The sequence below is a fragment of the Vicia villosa genome, unplaced genomic scaffold, assembly GCF_029867415.1.
Source record: "Vicia villosa cultivar HV-30 ecotype Madison, WI unplaced genomic scaffold, Vvil1.0 ctg.000060F_1_1, whole genome shotgun sequence".
Lineage (NCBI taxonomy): Eukaryota > Viridiplantae > Streptophyta > Magnoliopsida > Fabales > Fabaceae > Vicia > Vicia villosa.
The window spans coordinates 1,511,701-1,536,391 of NW_026704990.1; the positions used below are offsets into that span (position 1 = coordinate 1,511,701).

The 24,691-nt window shown below is 31.9% G+C and overlaps 3 protein-coding genes across 4 annotated transcripts; 1 reads left to right on the forward strand and 2 right to left on the reverse strand.

Annotated features, from left to right (window-relative positions):
* Positions 1-483: 483 nt before the first annotated feature.
* Positions 484-5,098, reverse strand: LOC131623371 (large ribosomal subunit protein eL20z-like). Its single transcript, XM_058894388.1, has 4 exons — positions 4,877-5,098; positions 1,792-1,924; positions 1,579-1,696; positions 484-801 (listed from the first exon to the last, which is right to left on the reverse strand). Exons 2-4 carry the CDS (start codon positions 1,908-1,910, stop codon positions 748-750), a joined length of 291 nt encoding a protein of 96 aa, XP_058750371.1. The 5' UTR covers positions 1,911-1,924; positions 4,877-5,098; the 3' UTR covers positions 484-747.
* Positions 5,099-10,409: 5,311 nt separating this feature from the next.
* Positions 10,410-13,054, reverse strand: LOC131623273 (large ribosomal subunit protein eL20z-like). 2 transcript variants are annotated; one of them, XM_058894273.1, is made up of 4 exons: positions 12,881-13,047; positions 11,225-11,351; positions 11,012-11,129; positions 10,410-10,595 (listed from the first exon to the last, which is right to left on the reverse strand). In XM_058894273.1, the coding sequence occupies exons 2-4, from the start codon at positions 11,341-11,343 to the stop codon at positions 10,554-10,556; spliced, it is 279 nt and encodes a 92-aa protein (XP_058750256.1). In that variant the 5' UTR covers positions 11,344-11,351; positions 12,881-13,047; the 3' UTR covers positions 10,410-10,553. The 2 variants fall into 2 exon arrangements, with proteins under 2 accessions (XP_058750256.1, XP_058750255.1); XM_058894272.1 differs by lacking the exon at positions 10,410-10,595 and adding an exon at positions 10,623-10,889 and having other exon boundaries at positions 12,881-13,054.
* A 2,638-nt stretch (positions 13,055-15,692) lies between these two features.
* Positions 15,693-19,251, forward strand: LOC131623274 (U-box domain-containing protein 35-like). Its single transcript, XM_058894274.1, has 9 exons — positions 15,693-15,982; positions 16,320-16,423; positions 16,526-16,653; positions 16,747-17,004; positions 17,107-17,389; positions 17,488-17,595; positions 17,695-18,123; positions 18,358-18,712; positions 18,799-19,251. Exons 1-9 carry the CDS (start codon positions 15,814-15,816, stop codon positions 19,140-19,142), a joined length of 2,178 nt encoding a protein of 725 aa, XP_058750257.1. The 5' UTR covers positions 15,693-15,813; the 3' UTR covers positions 19,143-19,251.
* The last annotated feature ends 5,440 nt before the right edge of the window (positions 19,252-24,691 follow it).

The window sequence follows — 24,691 nt, forward strand, 5'->3', positions numbered from 1 at the left end:
AGAATATTAATCTCCAAATTAATTTTGGAGATATAAAATTGCCTCTATGATGAAGTCGTTTTTTATTAAATTAGTGCGCCCGAATTTCAATCTCCAAACATGCGAAACATGTTTTTGAATTTCATGAGTAGGTGATAACCCTATAGGGTGGAAGAGCAATGTCCTTCCTAAACATACGATCATAGTGGTACAACAACACAAAAACGCCACCAATTCCACCTATTCCTAAACTTATGATCATAGTGGTATCACAACACAAAAACTTCATTTTAAATCATAATATCAAGTGTCTGATTTTGCAATGACAAGTTAATTTTGAATGAATTAATTATGTAAAAATAATTATGTAACAAACTTTAAAAAAAAGGATAGCACAGCCCAGAAAGCAATGGATATTTTATTTTTTCCATTTTCACAACAAATGCATGATAGCACGTTAGCAACTAATTAGCATATTCCCAAAGATAATGCACACCAAAATAATTTAATGAAAATCAACTACCTTTTTAAATAAATAAATACATCTAGTTAGTTACATCATCCTTTGTATACAGACACACACCTATAATAAGGTGCAGCAGAGCTTTAAGCCCCATAAAAAGGAACTGAACTAGCTTTCCATGCCAATATGAATTACCTTGCTTTCCTTGTAGAAGTTGATATTAGAAGCTATTTTCATTTCATTTTCTTTTCTTTTTTCCGCAGCTAATTGATTACATTCAGGTTAGTTGATAGTTGAAAGTAAAGTTACAAGAAGATGACAATTATTGTTATCACCACAGTAATTGTGCAGATCAAAGCCTGCAACATCAGCAAAATTTAAGAGGGAAAAAAGAGTAGTCACTTATTCACTTCCATGAGTAAAACAAAACAGTATATGCACATCTTCTATTCAATTATAACATATGGCATGTACACTATTAAGTTGCATAATTGCGTTTTTAGTCCTCTACTATATCTTATATGCATTTTTGGTCCTCTAATTATTTTTTTGAGTGAATCTAGTCCATCAATTTTTCAAGTATAACAAAATCTCTCCATCACTTTTCATTTATATGAAGTCTCAAGTTCTTGTAATCTAATTCAAAACTTTAATATATATGAACCAATTAAATTATTTTTCACATTTTTCTACTCAATTCACCAATTAAAATATCAAATTTCAATCAATAAAAAGATTGCAAATGTTTCATTTCTTTAATAATTTATCTTACCTTTTACAAAACCCTTTAAATTTTATATAAATCTCACTTAATTTCAGACTTCTAAAGTATTTTATATCTGGAATCAATCATAAACCTCCAAAAATTGTAATTAAAAAACGAGAATTTATGAGGTTTACCGAAATAAAATTCACAATACAACTATATTCTCTTAATTTTGGAGTAGATGGACTCGATAGATTAAAAAACAACATCTTGAGAGGCCAAAATTACATGTGGTCTAAACTAGAGAATAAAATGTAATTACGCTAGCTCTTTATTTTCCCAAGTGAAATATACAAGAAAATACTCAGAAGACTATTTATCGAAAAAGAGGGAGTACTAATGTAAACGTGCTCTTAAGTACAACACTTACAGCAATTGCCGAAGCAGCGAGTCCAGCACGCTCTCTTGGATCCCTGTGATAGTAATTTCCAAAGTAGAGAATTGTAGCATAATACCACATCAATGGGCATACAAACCCTAGCAGAAAACTGCCAAACAGAAGGAAGGGAAAAGGAGAAGATTCAAACATCAAACTATGAAGGCTTAAGAATAGAGAAAGATGAATCTTTACAAAATAACTTACGAGAACCATCCAATACCGCAGCCAAAACATGGAAGTGGTTTGTCAAATCTTCCCAGTTGTGGGTGCTCTGGATCTCTGATGGGAGCATAATCGCCCTTTATTTCGTTAGTTGTATCCATCTAGAGTCCTAACCCTATGCATATTAAACTCAATTTTAGCCCACTTTTATACACGCAAGATGCATAATTTATTATTTGTGTGTGTTTGGATGTAAGGCTCTTATAAATAGACGCGTGTCAAACTAAAACTAAATATTAAAGAAAGAAATAAAGAATTAAATAAAAAATTCAGAAAAATTTATTACTATCGTTCCAGAAAAAGTAAAGGCATGAATATTATTATAACCATTATAAGTGGTAGGAATAAATTGAAAAACCAAAACAAAACAAAAAAACTGCAGAAAATGGCATGCTTAATGAGTGTTAAATAACTTAGTAGTAGAAGCCAATTTCGAAAGTTTATAGATAATTGCCAGAAAACTATTGTAACTTAGTTACTAGCATTAAAACATAATAAGAACAGTATACATATCACTATGAGATATCTCCAACTAGAATGAGAACATCCTAGTCTATTAGATGTTGATAGCTTAGTCATTCTTAAAATTTCTGAAAGGTATACCATATCATTATTCTATCATAAAATATGTTACATTATTTCGTAGATTTAGTTTTCATATTTCCTTACTTTTTTATAATATGTTTCCTTATTTAATTAGGATTAAGAGTCTAGTATTATTATCAATAAATATTACCGTTTTCCCTTCTGGAATAACATCCAACATAGCAATTACACTAATATAATTAGTATAATTATATTTTCCTTCTATACACCAAAATGACTAAAGCTTAAACTTTGACAGCTAAAAACTATATGACAAAAAGGGAAAGGCTTCTCCCCTACTCAAGGCCGTCTTTGAGGGTGTGCATGGTGGGCTACCGCACATGACCAAAAATTTGCTACGATTAAACGGTAAGTCAAAAAGGACCTTGATAAATGTTTGTCTCAGATAAATTATAGTTAAATAGGGCCACTATTTGTTTTGTCATGATTGAATTGCAACTGATCTACACATAGCCTCTAAAAACTTGAGACGTCTCTGCTCCTACTTCCTCAGTCTTATGTGATCATACCTTGTACTGTAATAATCTTTAACCACAATCATAAGCATGTCACGAAGCTACCACAAACCCGGAAGCTATTCACAGCCAACTCACGGGGCTAAAATGCTTAGCTTTATAAGGTTTTTTGTTCTAACATATGCAACAAAAACCCATTCTCTGGTGAGGGATGCTACTCATTATGCAGAGATGAAACTGAATAAGTTCTACTTTTTGTAACACCAATGGCTTTTTAACATATGATTACTGTTTCTCTATTGACAGGAAATATCTACATTCAAAATTGAAGTGTATTGATTAGCTTCATCCTGAATGATAGAGAAGTAGGGAAAACAACCTCTTATGGCCTAATAACTACTGTTTATAAAAAGCAAAGAATTTTCTTATAAGGTCAAAATGATCTATAAATCGTACCGTATAAATGCAATTTAATTCAATAGACAATTTCTAGCTTTATGCATAGGTTCATTTGCAAACTCTATTTGACTACTTATTAAGAGAAAAATGCATGTGTGTTTTAGGCTATTGATTGAGATGCATGTATTGTTCTAATAGTTCAACATTTAACGGTTGAGGGAGGCATGTACAAAAGCTTCTACGGCAGTGTATGCGATAATATAAGCCAAGGTAAAAAAGAGAGCAAACATTCAATACTAATATCTGATACAATATATTCCAAAGTAGTCAATAGCGGTTAATAGCAACGGTATCCCACTATAGCGGAGCGGGCCAGCCGCTATGGGAAGAGCCTTAGCGGTTCAGAACACTATAGCAGACGCTATAGGATAAATAGCGGGTAGCAGGGGCAGAGCGTTTCCTGGCCCGGAGCGGTTTTTGTCTCGCTATTCTTTTCCCTTCTGAAAAACCGAAATTACCCCTTACACTTAGAAAATTTTAAGGGTAGTTTAGAATTTTTCGATCAGATTTGAGTCGAGACTCAACCTAACCTTCCTTCACTAACATTTCTGCACTTCAGCCATTCCAAAGAAAAATCACAAGTTCCTCCCTCACCTCTCCCATTTCATATGTTTATAATTATTATTCATGTAATTTATCTAAAAAATGATTAAAGAGCAGTCATCATGCTATACGTTATCCCACTATCACCATAAAAAGTCTATGGCATCTGCATACAAGTCGATATCCTCATTGTAATACGGGCAGTAAGTGTATAGGCAGAGTAAACTTCCAGAGCTCAAACCTAGAGAGCTAACTGAACAAAAGGAAATTTAGCGGTGTTTGACTTATGCAAAGGATCATAATATTTAAAAAGAATATACTTATCATAACAGCATCATAAATAATAGACCATTACAAACAGCATCCGTACATCCTTAAAACTAGACAAATTGCCTCCTTCACATGACAACTCAAAACAAAATGCTATCAAATTTCAACACTAGGTTAAAATCACCCTAAAAAAATTTGTTCAAGCTAAATAAGTGATTACACAAAACTAATTTCTTAAGAACAGTTTCCAACCGATACTTTTCATTCCTGAATTCTAATCAGGTTCACATCATAGATGTCAATCATCCACAAAAGCTCTATACGGTGTCTATACGCTGTTTTCAGCTTATTTTCAAAAGCTCTCCACACAACAGCTAATGAAAACAACTTATAGCTTATGTAAAAACAGTTTGACTTTATTTGATTTGTTATACATATAACTAGATAAGCACTTATATGATAAGCAGTTAATTAAGCAACAGATCTATATGATAAACACTTAATTAAGCTGTTACTGAAATTCCAAACCCTTACAAAAGAGGGATTTCATTTGCATAATACCAAATTACAACATACAAAAAAGTCAAACAAGATACATGCACAAACATGAGAATCAATCGAACAACAAAGAGAACAAAACCATACAAAAATCAAGCAATTCCAATCAATACAAAACAATTAAAATGAAAGGAAAAAATAACAGTAAGAATAAAATTGAAGGTTTAACGAGTTACCTGAGAAAACAAAGCAACGAAGCAAGAAAAATTGGATTGTGAAGAAAGAAGCGGTTCTTCTGATCTACATGACGGTGAGGAATGAGGGTATAAATGGAAAGAGTGAACAAAAAACGACAGTGGAGTGGAGTGAAGTGCAGGTGAAGTCGAAACTCTCGGTTTTCTCTTTCCAAATTTCAAAACACACGGGATTGCCTTTGCACGACTGGATACGACGTCGTATGACTTACTAACAGATCACACTTTACTTTAGTGGGAAAAGTTACTATAAATTGCATATTTGATGATTTTCTTTCCTTACAAAAAACTTGCTCTAAATTGCATATGACATGATTTATTTCTTTATGAGAAATTTAGAATAATTCAGATGTTAGTATCAAATTAGTTTTGAGAAAATAGAATATACATTTTGAAATAATTTTACACTATCAAATATTTTGTCAAATCACACTTTAAATTTAAAATTATTTTTTGACATGATATACCGTTGAGGTTTTATTAGATGACAATGTAAAACTATTTTATAATGTTAGTACATATCAATTAAACTCATTAATTTTTTTTTTTGATTTAGCCAACCAGATCTGTTCCATGTAGTGAACCGACTACTCTGGTTTCGTAGTTTAGAGGAACAACTCACTGGCCAAGTCTTATTTTCACCAAGAATCAAACTCGGGTAGTATCCGAATGATTTGCCCTTTAATTTCTATGCACTCTATAAAATATTTTACACCATTAATACTTAAAAAATCAAACATTTCAAACTAACCAACGGTTGTGACTAATTGACAGTGTAAAAAAATTTACACCTATCAGTATATTTAAATTAAATTATTAATTAAATATCTAAATATTCATGTTAATATTTTAATTGACTTATGTACCCATAAATTATGTTTATTAAGACTTCAAGTTAAGACAATTTTATTGGTAGGTACCTATAAATAAATGCCTAAAAAAATATAGATTCCAATATGCAAACATTATATTCATTCATTTCTAAAAAAATTAATTTAATTTTTTTTTTCAAAAGTGGGACTTAGTCCCTTGAATAAAAAGAAGATAAATACAAAGGGTCAAAACCTCAAGAAAAAATATACCTAAAGTTAGGAATGTATTGCAAATTTCTATTGAAGTCTACAAATATTAATATAAACATTATTCCACCAAGAAAAAGTGTTTAAAGTAAGATTTATGTTACATAACCTATATGCACATTTGTTACCCTCTCAATAAATGTGAAATACAAAAAATTCTTAGACAAAACGCCTAGTAGACATCCATTCCATCTATTTCTAATCAGTTGAGAAACTAATGAAGGCTTAGAAAACGCCATAACCACCAACTTGGAATCAGACTCCAACCAAAAGTGAGTCCAATTCATAGAATTAGCATACTCCATTACCAAGATAGCCTCATGAGCTCTACTAAAATGGCATTGCCATTCCATAAGAAACAGGCAAAGCTACCAATGTGCTTGGCGCGATAATCCCGGAAGATACCCCCACAAGTCGCCCTGGAAGGGATACCAACACAAGCCCCATTAGTGTTACCTTTAACCCAAAGCATCAAGAGAGGAGTCCAGAGAACCTCAATAACTCTCTAAGGAATAGGAGGTTTGATGTTGATGTTGAAAGCATTGAAGAGTAAAAGACTTGCAAGTTAACTTGTGATCCCTACTTAATAATTTTACCAACTCAAAAAACTTTAGAGATGACCCACGCAGTACAAGATCTCCAATGAGAAACCTTATCCAAGAACCTAAAACTATTCCTAGCTCTCCAGATCTCATCAATAATATGCATACAAGCGGAGAAAATGATATCTTTTGCCTAAATAGAAAAGTTACCAGCCATAAAACTCCAAATATCCTGGAGAGAAGAAAAAGATAACCCTAGCTGAGCAAAACCAACCATCCTTTTCCAAATTTTATGTGCGAATGAAACATCAGGTTTATCATACTACATAATTATAAACTGATGTGGTGAATCACAATGGTCAAAAGTGATTGGTCTGTCATGAGAAAGGACAAAAGCGAACGAGTCACAAATAGAATGATTAAATGTGTTGAATTATCTTATGAGTACCAAGATACTAATTTATTATACTCATCCCAAAAGCACTTGAAATCAAGCACGTGACTTTAAGGAGTATTGTTGTCTCCTAAGGGGTTTAAATTATGTTGACGTTAATATATATATATATATATATACATATATATATATATATATATATATATATAAAATAAAATTAAGTCAATCATAAATGTTGAATAGAAAGTGATAAGGGGAGATATATTTGTTAGTTTCTAATAATTCAGAGTTGTTACTAGTGTTTCTACCCATGTAGAAATTCAGAAATAGCACAATCCTTAACTCAAAATGAAATGAAAAGTAGAAAGGTACATTTAGGATCCTTGTAACCTTAATGAGAAGACAAAGATCTTGATAGTACAATAACCTTTCAAATGTAGATTCCTTAATTTCTTAGTTCATCTTCCAATAGAATAAAGAGAAATAATTAATATTTTGTGATGTTGTTTACTACTACAATTGAGGACCATAACCCCTTATCTATAAGAATCTCACGTCCTTTCATGAAGAGTCGTGATTATTCAAGTTTCTCATGCCCTTTTATAAAAGGTTATGATTATTCAAGTTTTTTTATTTCTATTTACCCATCACAAAATAGAAATAAGACTTTTGGAATATACACAATATTTTTTAATGACAATTTATCATTAGCCATAAACTTAATGTTAAATAGATAACTTTAATTTTCCTAATTAGTTAATGGTCGCAAAACATTAATTTATTACATTTATGATCAAAAAAAAATTATAACAATATTAGCACAAAGAATTTATCATAGTTCACCCTATAACTTTCTCCACTTATATTTGGGTGCTTACAAATACAAAGTGTATAATTTTTCAGCACAAATTATGTATACAATAAAGTCACTTAAAGTTTGTTTCGTTCTTTGAGTAGAGTTTCTTCTCTAGATGTTTTTTATTTAAAAGTTTCTTATTTTCTCTCAAGTCGATTCTCATACACACGTGGTAAAAAGTTGTTGTGATTTTTGTACTATTGCAGCAGACTATTTCAACGACCTTGCACTTACAAAAGAAATTGTTGTGCCCTACTTTATACTATATTGTCGCACATATCTTGTACCTTGTGTGTTATTACGTAATTGTATCTCAAATTTGAATTCTTTATATTGAAAGGGAAATCACCTAAACTATTCTTTAAAGAATAAACTTCTAAGTTTTTCACTGATGGTTGTCAAATGAACTAACTCAGTAGATTATGACAACGTGATGTTCTAATAGATTATTAAAGAGATGACTTGTGGTATCGAGTTGATCGAGAAAAATGACGATTCATTGAGTAGTTCATGTCAAAAGGATAAGATTGAAATCATGTACCAACATGTAATAAAGCAAAATCTTCACGACAATCATTGATGAATTGTCAAATAATATAATTTATAAGATTCGTATTTACGAGGATTGTTACAATTTATATTGAGAAATTATTAATTTAATTCATACGATATAATATAATTGAGGGGATGTACATAGCATATGTTTGGTAAACGCAAATTTTAAATAACTTTAAGAAAATTGTTGATTAAAAAATTAGGTTTTTCAAATGATCTATTTATCATTGCTTGGTATTTCAGTCTAATTCCTATAAGTGCATCCTTAATATTATGATGAACTAACAAAATAGTTATGACGAATCTCTTGGTTCATAACTCTCTTCTTTAATTACAATCCTCTAATATCTTAAGGTGATTTCGTAATTGAGGAAGATTTTGTTAACCCTTGTTATCACAATCAAATAATACCCTATGTACACCAATATTATAGGTTGAACAATAAGAGTAGATCGAGTTGTGAAAGATATGGTTAATACTCATTCACAATTTAGAATCGATTCAATTATTCGTTAATAAAGAAAGGCATTAAGAGTGAACTTTATTGAATAATATGAGGTATCAATTGCATAAATAAGGACAAATCAAATTACATAGTTCAAGTAAATTATAGATGAAATCATCTAAAAGTCCTAATATAGGGAAACTTAACTACTTATAATGTTATAATTTGTTCTAATTATGTGGTGATTTGTCACTGATCCAATGTGTAAGTGTTTAAATTGAGATGAATCGCGCCACAATCCCCTACTAATTGGTACACGATTTAAGTATAGACTTTTTATTGGTTTTGTGCAACTTGGCATCGCACAACGATCCTTCATGGTTGTGGGGAAATTTTAGCATGAAGTTTTTCTCTTTTATTTCCTGTCTTTGCAACCTTTACCATATAAGAATATTGTCGAGTTGTTTGGTTTGAGTGATTTGAGGTGAAATTAGACTTTCCATAATAGTCTTGAATCATGTTAAAACTTTTTATTTCCTTGTCTTTGTAACCTTCACCATATAAGAATATTGTAGAGTTGTTTGGTTTGAGATGAAATTGGACATTCAATAATAGTCTTGAATCATGTTAAAACTTACTACAATTTATGCATCGTTAGTCAAACATATATTTAAAATAATATATAAAAATGTTTAAAAAAAACATAATAACTAAATGTCATCACAATCTTAAACTTTAATTGTTATTTATCCTCAAAGAACGAGCTTGTAAGATGAGACTCTATAGTAAAATAGAAAACTTACTTGACAAATGATGAATTCTGAGTCTAATGGTTCTTAACGAAATACTTCCATGATCATGTTTGGATGTTACTTTCATTCTCAAACTTCATGATGAACAAGTCCAAAGAAATATTTTTCAATTTCATAACTCCAAACTTGAACTGTTATTTATCCTCAAGGAACGAGCTTCTAAGATGAGAAACTATAGTAAAATAGCAAACTTACTCGACGAATGATGAGTTCCAAGTTTAATGGTTCTTATCGAAATACTTCCATGATCATTTTTGGATTCCAAGTTTAATGGTTCTTCGAAATACTTCCATGATCATGTTTGGATGTTACTTTCATTTTCAAACTTCATGATGAACAAGTCCAAAGAAATATTTCCGATTTCCAGTTCTAGTCAACTTTTTTTTTCTCTTCCTCACCAATCCGCTCAAGTGAAAATTAAATTGATCACTCAACCTACACACAACTATCATTTCACCACTGAGTTGAAAAGTTTTTAAACTGTTAATCAAATCAATCCTAGAATACACTTTTGATGTCTTTAAAGGTTGTAATATTGTTTAGGTTACATTTGGATAATTTAGGGAATAATAGGTTTTGTACTTTGGAGTTTGGTACATAATAAGTGTCAAATTTACGTAAAATAGTTAGGGACTTATTAACTTATTTTACAAGCAATTAATACAAAAATTCCTCCAATTTATCTATAAAAAATAATAGAACACTTGTTTGGACTTTCCTAACATGTATTAACTAAAAACTAAACTGGTCAAAAGTTTATGTTGATTGATTGAACAAGATCAAATATTATGAACATTATAAAGAAAAGAACCTGGATATTAAAGCACATCTATGATATAAAGCTTAAGTGTTTTTACTTTATTTATGATTATTCTGTAATAGTGTCAATCTCTCTTAATGCAAAAATATATACACATTTTCAAAACAAACAAAAAAAACTATTTTCAAGCTTTATTTTCTTTTACCAAACAAGACTTCATCTGAATATTATCACCACAGTAATTGTGAAGATCAGAGCCTGCAACATCAGCAAAATTAGGAGGGAAAAAAGAGTAGTAACTTATTCACTTCCATGAGAAAAACAAAACAATATCACAAATTATAAAAAAAAAACACAGTATGCATATACACATCTTCCATTCAATTATGACATATACACTTTTTATTTGCATAACAGTTTTTAGTCCTCTACTATACCTTATCTGCAATTTGGTCCTCTAATTATTTCTTGAGTGAATTTAGTCCATCAACTTTTCAATTGTTACAGTTAAATCTTTCCATCACTTATCATTAAGTCTTGAGTTCTTGTAATCTAATTCAAATCTTTCATAAAACAGAATCAGTCAAATTACTTTTCACATTTTTCTACTCAATTCACCAGTTATTGAAAAAGGGGAGTACTAATGTAAACTTGCTCTCAAGTACAACACTTACAGCAATAGCAGAAGCAGCGAGTCCAGCACGTTCCCTTGGATCCTTCCGATAGTAATTTACTAAGTAGAGAATTGTAGCATAATACCACATCAATGGGCATAAAAATCCTAGCAGAAAACTGCCAAACAAAAGTAAGGGAAAAGGAGAAGATTCAAACATCAAACTATGAAGGCTAAAGAATTGAGAAAGATGAATGTTTACGAAATAACTTACGAGAACCATCCAATACCGCAGCCAAAACATGGAAGTGGCTTGTCGAATCTTCCCAATTGTGGGTGCTCTGGATCTCTGATGGGAGCATAGTCGCCCTTTATTTCGTTACTTGTATCCATCTAGAGTCCTATCCCAATGTAAATTAAATTCAACTTTAGCCCACTTTTATACAGATAAGATGCATAATTTCTTATTCACACGTGTTTGGATGTAAAGTTCATAAAAGAAGCATGTTTGGTTGTAAGGCTCCTAAAATTAGACTCGTGTCAAACTAAAACTAAACATTAAAGAAAGAATTTTAAAAGAAATAAAGAACTAAATTAACAATTTCATAAAAATTTATTACTATCATTCCAGAAAAAAATAAAGGCGTGAATTTTATTATAACCATCATAAGTGGTAGGAATAAATTGAAACCAGAACAAAAACAAAAAGAAAACCGCAGAAAATGGCATGTTTCATGAGTGTTAAATAACTGAATAGCAAATTTCCAAAGCTTCTGATAATTGCCAGAAAATATTGAATAACTTAGTTACTAGCTTTAAAGCATAATAAGAACGGTAGCTACATCTCATTCCATGAGATATCTCCAACTAGAATGAGAACATCCTAGTCAATTAGATGTTGATACTTGATAGCTTAGTCATTATTAAAATCTCAGAAAGGTATCTCACCATATCATTATTCTATCATTATGCAGAGATGAAACTGAATAAGTTCTAGTTTTTGTAACACCAATGGCTTTTTGACACATGATTACAGTTTCTCTATTGATAGGAAATATCTAGATTAGAAATTGAAGTGTATTGATTAGCTTCATCCTGAATGATAGAGAAGTAGGAAAAACAACCTCATATGGCCTAATAACTACTGTTTACAAAAAGCAAGACTCTTCTTATAAGATCAAAAGGATTTCTAAAACGCACCGTATAAACGCAATTAAATTCAAGAGACGGTTTCTAGCTTGATGCCGAGGTTCATTTCCAAACTCTATTTGACTACTTGTAAAGAGAAAAACGCAGGCGTGTTTTAGGCCATTGATTGAGATGCATGTATTGTTCTTAATAGTTTGACCTTTAACCGTCGAGGGAGGCATATCCAAAATTTTCTAAGACAGTGTATACATTAATAAAAGCCAAGGTAAGAAGAAAGCTAATATTCAATACTAATATCCAGAGTAGTCAATAGCGGCGCTACCCCGCAATAGCGGAGCGGAGGAGAGAAACTTTTCATTCGAAAAAACAGCTAAATACGGGATTTCAGAACTAATTCGAAAGAACAGTTTCCAACCTATACTTTTCATTCCTGAATTCTAATCAGCTTCACATCATAGATGTAAATCATCCATAAAATTGAAGATATTTCAAAAGGAATCCAAGGCTTAGCTCAGAAAAGGGACAGGTCAAACTAACAGAGTATAAATATATTACCTCTAGCCAGTGAAAACATCTAGATTAAAACTAGAAAACTGATAATAATAATTTTAAAAATAGTAAATTAAAATCACAAGTGTCCCTTTCTTCCCAAACTTGAGAATGAATCTAAGAACAAAGAGAAAAAAACCATACAAAAATCAAACAATTCCATTCAATAAAAAATAATTCAAATGAAAGCAGAAATAAGAGTAAAATTAAAATTGAAGGTGTAAAGAGTTACCTGAGAAAATAACGCAAGGAAGACAGAGAAATTGGACTCTGAGGATTGATTGTTTTGAGGGTATTAATGGAAAGAGTGATCAAATAACTACAGTAGAGTGCAGTTGAAGTCGAAACTCTCGGTTTTCTCTTTCCAAATGTCAAGAATCACGACTGGATACGACGTCGTATGACTACTATTTTCTTTTTTTAGTGTAAAAAGTTTGAATGCTTAAGAGCCAGAGGTCACTCCTCCGGTCCGATTCGGATATCTGTTATTTCGAGAATTGGACCGAAATAGTAATCGGATAAATTCGAATTATATTTTTAAATTGAAATCGGACTTCGGATATCTGACAAAAGTATCTAATAAATATCCAATACAATATCCATTTGCTGTATTGGATAAAAAAATTATTTATTCCAAAATTGAGTAATATTTCGGCTGATCCATTGGTCCGGTTCCAATGAACCGGTTCTCGGATAGTTTTCCGGTTCCATAGGTTCAATGGGTGAAAGTGAACAAATTGAAAATCAAAATAAAATTTGTTATTTCGAAGAAGCATCTTCAAACACACCTAAAATATATATAATGTTCTACAAGGGCTAAAATATGTAGTAGAGATGTATATTTATAATTTTTTTTGGGTGATATAGTGTTCTACAAGGGCTAAAATATGTATTAGAGATGTATATTTATAATTTTTTTATGATTTAGTAGGTGCATCTTTGAAATAACTTTTAAAAAGAATTTGAGAGATTTTATCTAGGGAGATAGTGTTTTTAGTTGATATTTTTTATCCAATAATTATTACACTAATGATGATTATCCAATAATGATTATATTAAGAATATATTAGCAACATTCTAATTATACTAATGCAATTCAAAAAGGTCTGATATATATTCAAACAATAATACAAATCCAGATGTTATCACCATATCGTTGGTTAAGGAAATCCATTAAAGGAAAAGTCAAAGCAAGCTACGTTGGAAAAATGCTAAGTGTTAAAAAGCATTTATTCACAAGTTTTGACAAGAATGGCCGCGTAGATTTAAAGTAGCTCGGCTAGCATGGTGAGCAATGGTTTGGAAGAATCACAAGAACAAATGTACAAGATTATGATCATTCTTTTCAAAACATGTTCAAAATCTCGAAAAAGATTTTCGACAAAACGGTTGGATTCAACAAAGTCACTAGTTATTGAGGATTTAGTTATTTCCTAAGTCTAACAGTCAGTTGAGTGAAGGAATGTTTCGACAATTATTAAATTAGATATTCTTGAAAGCAGTTATTTGCTTAGAGCAGTTAGGAACATGGGATAGTAGTTTTTAACAATTGCAAGTTCTGACGGCGTGAAAGTACTTCAGAAGACTGAATTGCATGCTCTTGATACATTTCATTTTAAATGAATAAACTGTCGGAGATGGGTTACCTTCAAATTAGCATAAATAGCAGACTCGTGCATTGTAATCGAGAATCGCAAAATTCATATATCAGGTATTCTAATCATTCTCACACTCATACTATTCTTCATTCATTCACTAACTTGTATGTTGAGTGCTAATCTGCGATGTACCCTCAGTTGTATTGAAAATACTTTATGTCACATCTAAGTCCTACTTTACTTTGTCATCAACTATGTTTAGTTCCCGAAGGAAACAATTGTTATAAAATAATATAAAAAAACTTTATAAAATCTAATGATGTTTATAATACAAACTAAAAATCAAGTCGAAGAGTTCAAAGAACCCAATAATCAAATTGAAATAATGTAAGGAGAAATTATTTTCTTAAAGACACTAATGCAAAATTATTAATATATAATCATCATATCCTATCTAGAACCACGTCTTATGTACAAATCTCAAATACATTCACCAAAAACAAAAATAAAGGTTTCCTATCATAAACTTTGAACAAAATTATTCAAATCAAATGATAAATGCAAAGTAAAAATATAACATCAAAATGGAATAATGATTATCGTAATGTAGATGAAAGAAGTAGTTTCAAGCACTAGCAAATAAATTCAATAATAACAATAATTAGTTGTATGTTGAGGAAGAATATTGATTTTGAAAGGCTGTGTAAGATGGATGGATTCCATTTACGATGGATTCCTAAGGTTGTGAAAGTTTCATATAATAAATTTTGACGCAAGGGAAGATATATTATTTCAATTTCAGATTTTTTTCACTCCCCGCAAAATGTTGGTAAAATAAGTACAATTCATAGAATTAATCAAACCTACTAGTTTGATTATTTGATCGGTAAATCAGTCGGGTCAAACATGCTATCACTAGGTCAATTGTATTTTTATTCTAATTCACTCTACCTTTCGATTCTCGCTCTAACCTGTCTGATCGTCTAAAACGACCAGGGTTTTAAACTATTAGAGGGAAAAGATTTTTTTTTTAAATTTACATAAATAAAAACAATTTTTTATTTATTTTTAATCAAAGTTAAATTTAATAGAATACTTTTTATGGTGCGGCCAGAAAAAAATTCCCATTGTTTTGATTGTTTTATAATACATCAAACATGTGTGTACAAAAAGGATATTTATGTAATATTTCTTGTGACGAGGATCCTGCATTGCAAAGCATGAGACACAACACAATCCATAGTGTATTTTTTGTCACAGATTCCTAATCATCTAATAATAAGCTTTAGAAAGACAAAAAAAAAATCATAGACTAAATTTAAAATTGAATTTACTATTATTAGATTCAACACATGAATCCACAGATACGTAGTAAACAAGTGTTTCTAGAAATCAAAATCCAACTAATAATTTCGCACTTGCATTTCAGCCAGATCAAGAGGAACAGACAGAGATTTCAAAAAGTAGTTACTAACGGTTTGGTCAATAAAACATTCAAAATGGGAAACGTAAACATACACAATACAATCTTATTTTCTCAGAAAAAGATCAATAACCTTAATTTCCCATGCAAAGGATTAACTCAGAATGCGAATCCACCGTCAAAACCACCGTCATTCCAATCAATGCCGGCCGGAATAGCCAAGTCGCCGTCAAATGGGCCGTGGATCATCTTCTAAAGAAGAATTCCAATTGTATCCTTATTCATGTTCGTACCAAACCCATCACCCATTCCAGTAGGTATTCTTCTCCTTTGATATTATGTATAGTTAGGATTGAAAAAAATATATTTATAAATATTGAATTGATAATAATTTTAAATTGTGGTTGTTGTGGCTTGTTGCAATTAGGGTTGCATGCCGCAATTTAGAGAGAATGCAATGATATAATCTTATGATATTTAAGATTTATTATTAGGATTTGAATTTTAGATCGTGGTCGTTGTCGCTGACGCTATTGCAATTAGGGTTGCATGACGCGATCTAGAGCATGCATTGATATGAAATTTAAGATGTTTTATGATAACATGCAATCAATAATTTGTATTATGTCCTTTTGAATTTGGTTTTGCAGATGATAATATCGACGACGATGTTCCTAAACATGGCCGTCCGCCAACTCAAGAAGAATTGCATCAATTCTTTCTTCCCTTTAGAGGATTTTGTGCTAGAAAAGGGGTGAGTATTCATAAATTTCCAATGTTTGTGTAATAATAATCTATATATGTTTATGATGATTATGATGATATAGTTTATAATTATGAATGTTGATAATTTCAGATTGAAGCAAAGGAATTGGTCTTACACGACATTGATGTTCCGAGCGCACTTACTGATTATGCTATCGAAAACTCTGTCAACAATGTTGTTGTTGGTGCTAGTTCTTCCCCATGGAGTGCTTTAATAAGGTTTTAATCTCATATAATCATCTACATTTATTTATAATAATTACATGATTATTATGAAATCTTGATTAAACTATTTCTCTTTTGAATCTTTAGAAAATTTAAAGATGGAGATGTTGCATCTACCTTAGCTAAGACATTGCCAGAATCATCGACATTGTATGTTATATCAAAAGGAAAAGTACAAAAGATTCGACCAACAGGTCCTCCGATTCCAAAAGATGATCAGTCTAAGAACATCGAAGCTACTCCGCCTAAATCTATAAGAGATATCGTTACACTCTTGCAGAAGGCTCAATTGATTCAACCGAAAAAGTTTCTTCATCATAACCCTAGTTCTGATGATTCAAACAGGTATGACATGAATTCTATCTTGCATAATGTTACATAGAAAAGATTGTCCAGGCTCGAAGTGAAATGATTTATACTAACTTCGTGATCCCGATGAATATGTAGGAAACCGTTGAGAGATGCAGGCAAAGTTTGGGAGTTAGATATTAAAGATGTTATACTCGTGACACCGCCTACGTCAAATAATGTTAAAGATGATAATTCGCCAAGAGGTCCAAGATTATCGGCGGGAAGCCTCTCGACAGAAACTTCATCAAATCGAAGCTCTCCTGCCACTAGTTATGACAGTTTAGGGAAACATAGTCGTCATTTCAGCGACATATCATCTGGAAACCATGAAGTAATAAGTTCGGACAGTTTCAAGTGCTTATTTTCGCCAAAACCACCGGTAAGTATACATTTTCTTATGTAAATGAGTAGTTAGAGATAAAAATAATTTCATTTTTCTAATGTAAACGGTTAAAACTTATGCCTTTCGCGTTACAGATACAGGCGATCATTGAGGCGGAGATAAAGAAATTAAAACTAGAATTGAAGAAAACGTCGGAGCAGTATGGTATGGCTTGCAGAGAAGCAGTTTTAGCGAAACAGAAGGTAACAACATCGAGTTATGAAAATTATGCAGGACTCAAACTTTATTATAAATAGCCGGAAAAAAAATACTAAAAAAGACTAATTTTTATTTTTTATTAGACGACTGAGCTTGAAAAGTTTAGGCAAGAAAAAGAACGAAACGTCGAAAAAGCACGGCTTGCAGAAGAGGCTGCATTAGCTTTAGCAGAAGTAGAGAGACAGAAAGCTAAAGTTGCTATGGAATCAGCAGAAGTGTCTCAGCGTCTTGCAGAAATGGAAACTAAGAAGAGAAAGCTAGCCGAATTAAAAGCGAAACACGAGGAAGAAGAGAGGAGAAGGACGTTACAAGATGTTGTGTACAATAGCATTCCGTATAGAAGATACAATATTAAAGAAATTGAAGTTGCAACTAATGGTTTCGACAATGCTCTCAAAATCGGTGAAGGAGGGTATGGACCTGTTTTTAAAGGTGTCCTTGATCACACCGTTGTTGCCATAAAGGTTCTTCGACCCGATTTAGCTCATGGAGAAAGACAATTTCAACAAGAGGTAACTATATTTTTCTTTTAGCAAATACATAAGCATGAATATGTTTAGTCACTATAGTCTCTATACAAGTGAGTTGGTAGCTGTGCAGAGACACCAGACTGCAGGGGCGCGGGTTTGAACCTGCGGCATCCCACTTATTCACCGTTAAAAAATAAAATTTCAGCCTCTAGACTAGTTGACCAAAAAAAAAGAATGAAGATCAGACGATTTACATTTTCATTGTTTCAAATGCAGATTATTGTTTTGAGCACCATAAGACATCCCAACATGGTGCTCCTTCTAGGTGCATGTCCAGAGTATGGTTGCCTTGTCTACGAACACATGGAAAACGGAAGTTTAGAAGATCGCTTATTCAGAAAAGACGATTCTCCACCAATTCCATGGAAAAACCGTTTCAGAATCGCATCAGAGATTGCGACCGGCCTTCTTTTCCTTCACCAAGCAAAGCCCGAGCCAATAGTACATCGCGATATGAAACCAGCCAACATTCTCTTAGACAAAAACTGTGTCAGCAAGATCAGTGATGTTGGTTTGGCACGACTAGTTCCACCATCCGTAGCCAACAAAACCACTCAATATCGCTTAACAGGTATTAAGAATCATGCATGATATATAGATTCCATGTAAAATATTGCGAACTCGTAACTAACTAGCTAACTATGTCTCTAATAACAGGTGCGGCCGGAACATTTTGTTACATTGATCCGGAGTATCAACAAACGGGATTATTAGGTGTGAAATCCGATATATATTCATTTGGCATGGTGTTACTACAGATTATTACTGCAAAGCCTCCAATGGGATTGTCTCATTTGGTTGAAGAGGCTATTAGAGAAGGGAACTTCTTAGAAGTGCTTGATCAAAGTGTACCAGATTGTCCTGTTGAAGAGGCTTTGGCATTTGCAAAGTTGGCGATAAAGTGTTGTGAGTTGCGAAAACGCGATAGACCTGATCTTAGTACTGTTATTTTGCCAGAGCTTAATAGAATATCACATATCTGGAACAGCGATGAGGATTGAGGAACTATTCAGATTCATTGATTGAAATTTATATTTCTGAAGTTTTGAAAGAACTTAATGACCATGTAGTTTGTTGATGCAATGTTAAACAAAAGTACATATTTTTTTTATTAAGGCTTATTTATTATCTTCTTTTTTGTATATCATAAACAAAACAAAATAAAAGTAAATATGTTATGTTTATGTTGTTGTTATTGAGGTGGTGTCTTGCTTGTAATGATATTTTACAGTATGTTTGGATTGACGAAGAATTCCGTAACGTGATTTTGTTGAAATTACATAGCGTGAATTGTCAATTAAAACATTTGCATCATCTACAAGACAAGTTAGTCAATCTTAGAACATTCCTCTAACTCTAAAGACATTTGGTTATTCCAACATTTTAGACTTTAAGTCACACTTAAGATCTTCCCAATGTAAAAAATGTGCAGTCAGAGAAAGAAAATAACCATATTTTATAGTGGACAGTATACGAGTTGCAACGAGACTAGCTCCAATCATGTTGGTTATGCTGAGTAAGTTGTTGATGTATTTGGATTAGGATAAGATGAGAGAACTGTTGGGTTTGTGCCACCATCATTGTTTTTGTTCCCATCAACCTGTATGAGAAAACTGACAAAGAAGACTTTAAGACGATCTGAGACTCTCTTTGTAGGCCTACAACTAAATGGCTGGAAACGGCAAAGTTTGCCGACAAAATTTTCCTTAGAACGAGCTTGAGACTGGTACAAAAAATGTGATGCCAGATTTTTAAGTACTTTTTGATGCCAACTGCCTACAATAAAACTGTAAACAGAACAAGATTGAACTTCCTCCATTATATCACCACTCTCAAACCAATCAATATAACCAAGTTAAATTTTATGAGTGTGTGATCTAGCTATATTACTTTACAAAAACGCCCTTGTGTTTTTACAAAACACTGATTAGTCAGACAGACACGATCAAATGAGTTTTCACACTTCCTCTCTTTCACACTCTGAAGTTTGAAGTCCTTTTTTTCGGGTATACCAATTAAATGAGCACTTCATTTGTATCTTTTTGTGGACGAGGCTTGAGATATCTTCAAGTTAGATGCCATCATCAGAGGATATCACTGGTGATTATGAAACCTTAAATATTTAGCTTTATTCGGAGGAATAGCTTGATCATTTATCATGTGCATCTTTGACTGCTTGCACAAGTTTTAACACTTGATTGTCTTCATGTGTTGTTGACATCAAAATAACTTTAAAGGAGGTTACATATTTAGGTGTTGTCATCCTCTAGGGAAAATACCCTTTTTAGTCCTTTAACTTTACTTCGGGGTCCACTTTGGTCCCTTAATTTTTAAAAAGTTCAATTTAATCCTTTAATTTTTTAAACCGTCCCATTTACGTCCTTTCCGTCTATTTTCCTCTAACGGTGTTTACTTTTGCATATCTGGCATTCTGGTTTGCATCTAGTCATCATCTTCTTCCTTCTCATGCCACCAAAAACCAGAAATTCTTATTAATTAACCCAGAAACTTTTGTCAAAAAAAAAAAACCCAGAAACTCATTAAAAACTCAAGTTGTTTCTTATGAACTCTTAATCTCTCTAACCTTCATTTCAATTTTCTGCTAATTTTTCTCCAATCTTTCAATTTTAAAGCTTTCAAGGTTCAATTCAACCATCGTGGGAGTGCGAAACTCTCGAGAATTCATCAAGTTGAAGCCTTTAAGAAATTTCAATTGTGTTCAACAAATTTTGTTCACCTGGGTTGTCGTGATTGCTCAGTGTTGGCGATTTAGGGTTGCGATTGAAAAAGCCCCAATTTGAATTTTTGTATTTCTGGGTTGATGATTGTTTCAATTGTGTTCAACACAATCCCATTATAGCGATAGTGAAAGCAAGTTGAATCAGAAAGAACAACTCCATGAACAACAAAAATAAAATTGAAGAAACGAAAAGGAAGTGAAAAACTATCTCCAATTCGATGGCTCAAGTGACGGTCTTCTTTCGTTCGCTGCATTTCTGTTTCCTTTCACTTCTTCTTCTTCTATTCCCCTTTTCAAGCCAGATCCCATCATCATCCCCATAAACTTAACATCAACAACTTTACACAGAATCAACGAAGGAACCGAAACCCCAGATCAATGTTTGTGTTAGCATATTCAGCATGCCCTTGTGGAAAGTAGAAAACTTTGGTATTCACCTGAGGTATCTGAACCATTCCACCAGCACAAGCGTGTCATAACTATGGATTCAAAAACCCTTTTTCACTATCCTTCAATTATTTATTTATTTATTTTGCAGAAACTAAAACTGGAAACAAGAATAAATATGGAATCATTCTTTGAATTTTTTATGATCTTTCAGATCTCAACAAAAGAAAATGACATGAAAAAACTCTCTTTTTTTCTGTGTGTCACTGTCTCTCACTATGTTCCGACAACAACACAGGCAGACTCTCTCTCCAGAATATTACAATGCCATGTCAACATATTAGAATGCCACTTGGATTTATTTTTGACTTTGACTAACAGACTCAAACGGAAGGACTAACGTGACACTGTTTTAATAGTTAAAGGATTAATTTGAACTTTTTAAAAGTTAAGGGACTAAATTGGACCCCGAGATAAAGTTAAGGGACGAAAAAGGGTATTTTCCCCATCCTCAAAAACATAATAATTACAAGGGCTAGGCATATTTAGCTTTGATTACTTCGTGATTAAACCTGCAACCACATAGTATCTCGAGCACGAGGCACATAAAGGCTGAAATGTTTTACCCCTCAACTTTGAACCTTCCAAAAAGAAGGAGCCTAGTCGAGGTTTAGTTGAGTCATTCAGGTGAGACTTTGTTGAGTCCCTCTGACGAGACTTTGTTAAGTCCTTCATGCAAGAATTTGTTGGGTCCCTTTGACGAGACTTCATTGAATTCCTCTGACGAGACTTTATTGAGTCACTCAGGCGAGACTTTTTAGGTCTCTCTGACGATATATAGTGGAGTCCCTCAAGCAAGATTTTGTTGAGTCCCTCTAATGATATTTTGTTTATGTAACTATGAGATGCAAGATGAGTGGTGAAAAAAGGTTGCTAGGTTTTTCTCAATTTTGTACTATGTTGTTAATTTTATTTGGATGTGAAAATGATATGTTCTTAGCAATATAAAGTGAAGAAAGTGAATTGTAGAAAATAAATGAACACGAGAAATATTCTAGTTCCCCTTATCAACCAATGGTACATCTAGTCCTTTCATACCTTGAAAGATTTTCACTATGTGAGATCTTTCTATAAGCGTGACACTAAAACCCTTCTTATAATATTCTAATAAAAACACCAAAAATTATGGTGGACTTTAAATCTCCCCAAATCAAAAGACATTTTCCACAAACACCAAACATTATGCTGAACTTTTTACAAAAAATAACTTATCACCAACCCATATAACCTTTTACGACAAATAGCTTATAAACACAACCTTAGTGATAAAGTTACAACACACGTTTGAATAATCTTAAGTAATTGAATCTTGAAAGAATTCAAAAATAAAGTTTGATTTTCTCTTTCAATGTACAATCGGAATATAATAATCTTAATTGCTCAAAAATGTTTTGCAAAGATGTGATAATTTATGTAGAAAAATTTTCAAAATTTTGGATGAATGAATCACTTTAAAGTTAAAACATATTTGAACTATATTTAAATTTGAATGAGGAGGTAATTTAAATACATGTGTATTTTTCCTTTTTTTTTTTTTGACAAATGTGTATTTTTTCCTTAAATACACCCTAATACACCTCTATGAATTGATGTAAAAAACTGAAGAGTGAAGACCCATTTTGGTCCCTCACAAAAGTTACATAACCCAAATTAGTCCTCCACAAAAAATAGAACCTGATTTAATCCCTTACAAAATATAACCGGGTCATATTAGTCCTTCTGGGGATGTTTTTTTCAAACCGGTTTTTTCTTCTACTTTTAAACCGTGACTGGACCGCCAAGTCGTATTTTATTTTTTATTTTTCATATTTTAAATACTAAATTGATTTTTATTTTTAATTTTATTTTTAAACAATTCAGATTTTAAAATACAAAAAAAAGATAAGATTTATTCTGAAAAGGAATCGAACTTAAGACATTTAGGTCACATCCTATGTCTTTACCACTATGCCAACGTACACTTGTGACAAATAATTCGCATGATTTATAGTAGTATTAAACAATTATAAATTTAAAATATAAAATATAAAATTTGTACCTATGAGGTCTCAAACTCAAGTCCCTTCAAATTTAATGATAGTCACTTCACTGTACTGTAAATATGAAGAGTGATTTAAGAGCGGGTGAATCAAGATTAATCGGTATTAGTGAATTTTTCTCGATTATGAATGTTAGCAATATTGTTCTAATTTTTTCGAAATTGTTATAATAGTTTAAAAAAAATCAAAACATTGTTAACATTCATTATCGAGACAAATTCACTAATATCAATTAATCTAATTCATGCAACCCCTCTTAGATTACTTTTCATATTTACAATAAAATGACTACCATTTAATTTGAAGGGACTTGGGTTTGAGACCCCGTAGGTATCAAAATTTATATTTTTTGTTTTAAATTCAGAATTGTTTAATATTACGATAAATCATGTCAATTATTTGTCATCAATGTATGTTGACATAGTGGTAAAGACATAGGATGTGACCTAAATGTCTTGAGTTCTATTCCTTCTCAAAACAAATCTTATATTTTTTATATTTTAAAATCTGAATTGTTTAAAAATAAAATCAAAATTAAAAATAAAAATCTATTTAGTATTTAAAATGAAAAATAAAATACGACTTGGCGGTCCAGTCACGGTTTAAAAGTAGAAGAAAAAACTGGTTTGAAAAAAACATTCCCATAAGGACTAATATGACCCGGTTATATTTTGTAAGGGATTAAATCGGGTCCTATTTTTTGTGGAGGACTAATTTGGGTTCTGTAGTTTTTGTGAGGGACCAAAATGGGTCTTCACTCAAAACTGAATTATTTCCATAAAAGTTTGCAATGATTTGGAATGATATTGGTTTAGATTTTTCAAAATTTGAAGGCTATACCCAGTTACAAAAATGGTGCAACCGGTTACAAACTTTAATAACATTTGTATTTTTTCAAGCAGAAACACCATGTAACCGGTTACTTGAGTTGTGTAACCGGTTACCACTCCATTAGAGTTAAAAAATACGAAACATAATGGTTCTATAGTCGGTTACCTGATGTGGTAACCAGTTACAGTACTTTGAAAATTAGAAATTCATTTTTGAAAAAGCTAGACTTGGGTAATATTGATACATTCATGCTTAGAAACTTTAGAGATAAAAAGATGAGTGATTTTATGAGCATTTAAGGATATACATAACGCGAATTCTATTTGAGCTAAACTTTAATCTTTTTATACTTTGATAAGCTTTTGTCTTTATCAAAACTAAACTAAGATAGATGATGAATATCTTCGTCACAATTTAGTCTCTCAGACGATACTTTATTCAGCCCCTCGGGCGAGACACTGTTGAGTCCCTTTGATGATACTTTTTTGAGTCC

Coding starts and splice junctions, on each gene's coding strand:
- LOC131623371 (XM_058894388.1), bottom strand. CDS start 1,910: ATGGATACAACTAACGAAATAAAGGGCGATTATGCTCCCATCAGAGAT. Junction 1,697..1,791: donor TGCGGTATTGGATGGTTCTC/GTAAGTTATTTT, acceptor TCTGTTTGGCAG/TTTTCTGCTAGGGTTTGTAT. Junction 802..1,578: donor TCGCTGCTTCGGCAATTGCT/GTAAGTGTTGTA, acceptor CTGATGTTGCAG/GCTTTGATCTGCACAATTAC.
- LOC131623273 (XM_058894272.1), bottom strand. CDS start 11,343: ATGGATACAAGTAACGAAATAAAGGGCGACTATGCTCCCATCAGAGAT. Junction 11,130..11,224: donor TGCGGTATTGGATGGTTCTC/GTAAGTTATTTC, acceptor TTTGTTTGGCAG/TTTTCTGCTAGGATTTTTAT. Junction 10,890..11,011: donor TCGCTGCTTCTGCTATTGCT/GTAAGTGTTGTA, acceptor GATTTGAATTAG/ATTACAAGAACTCAAGACTT.
- LOC131623274 (XM_058894274.1), top strand. CDS start 15,814: ATGCAAAGGATTAACTCAGAATGCGAATCCACCGTCAAAACCACCGTC. Junction 17,390..17,487: donor TATTTTCGCCAAAACCACCG/GTAAGTATACAT, acceptor TTCGCGTTACAG/ATACAGGCGATCATTGAGGC. Junction 18,124..18,357: donor AAAGACAATTTCAACAAGAG/GTAACTATATTT, acceptor TTTCAAATGCAG/ATTATTGTTTTGAGCACCAT.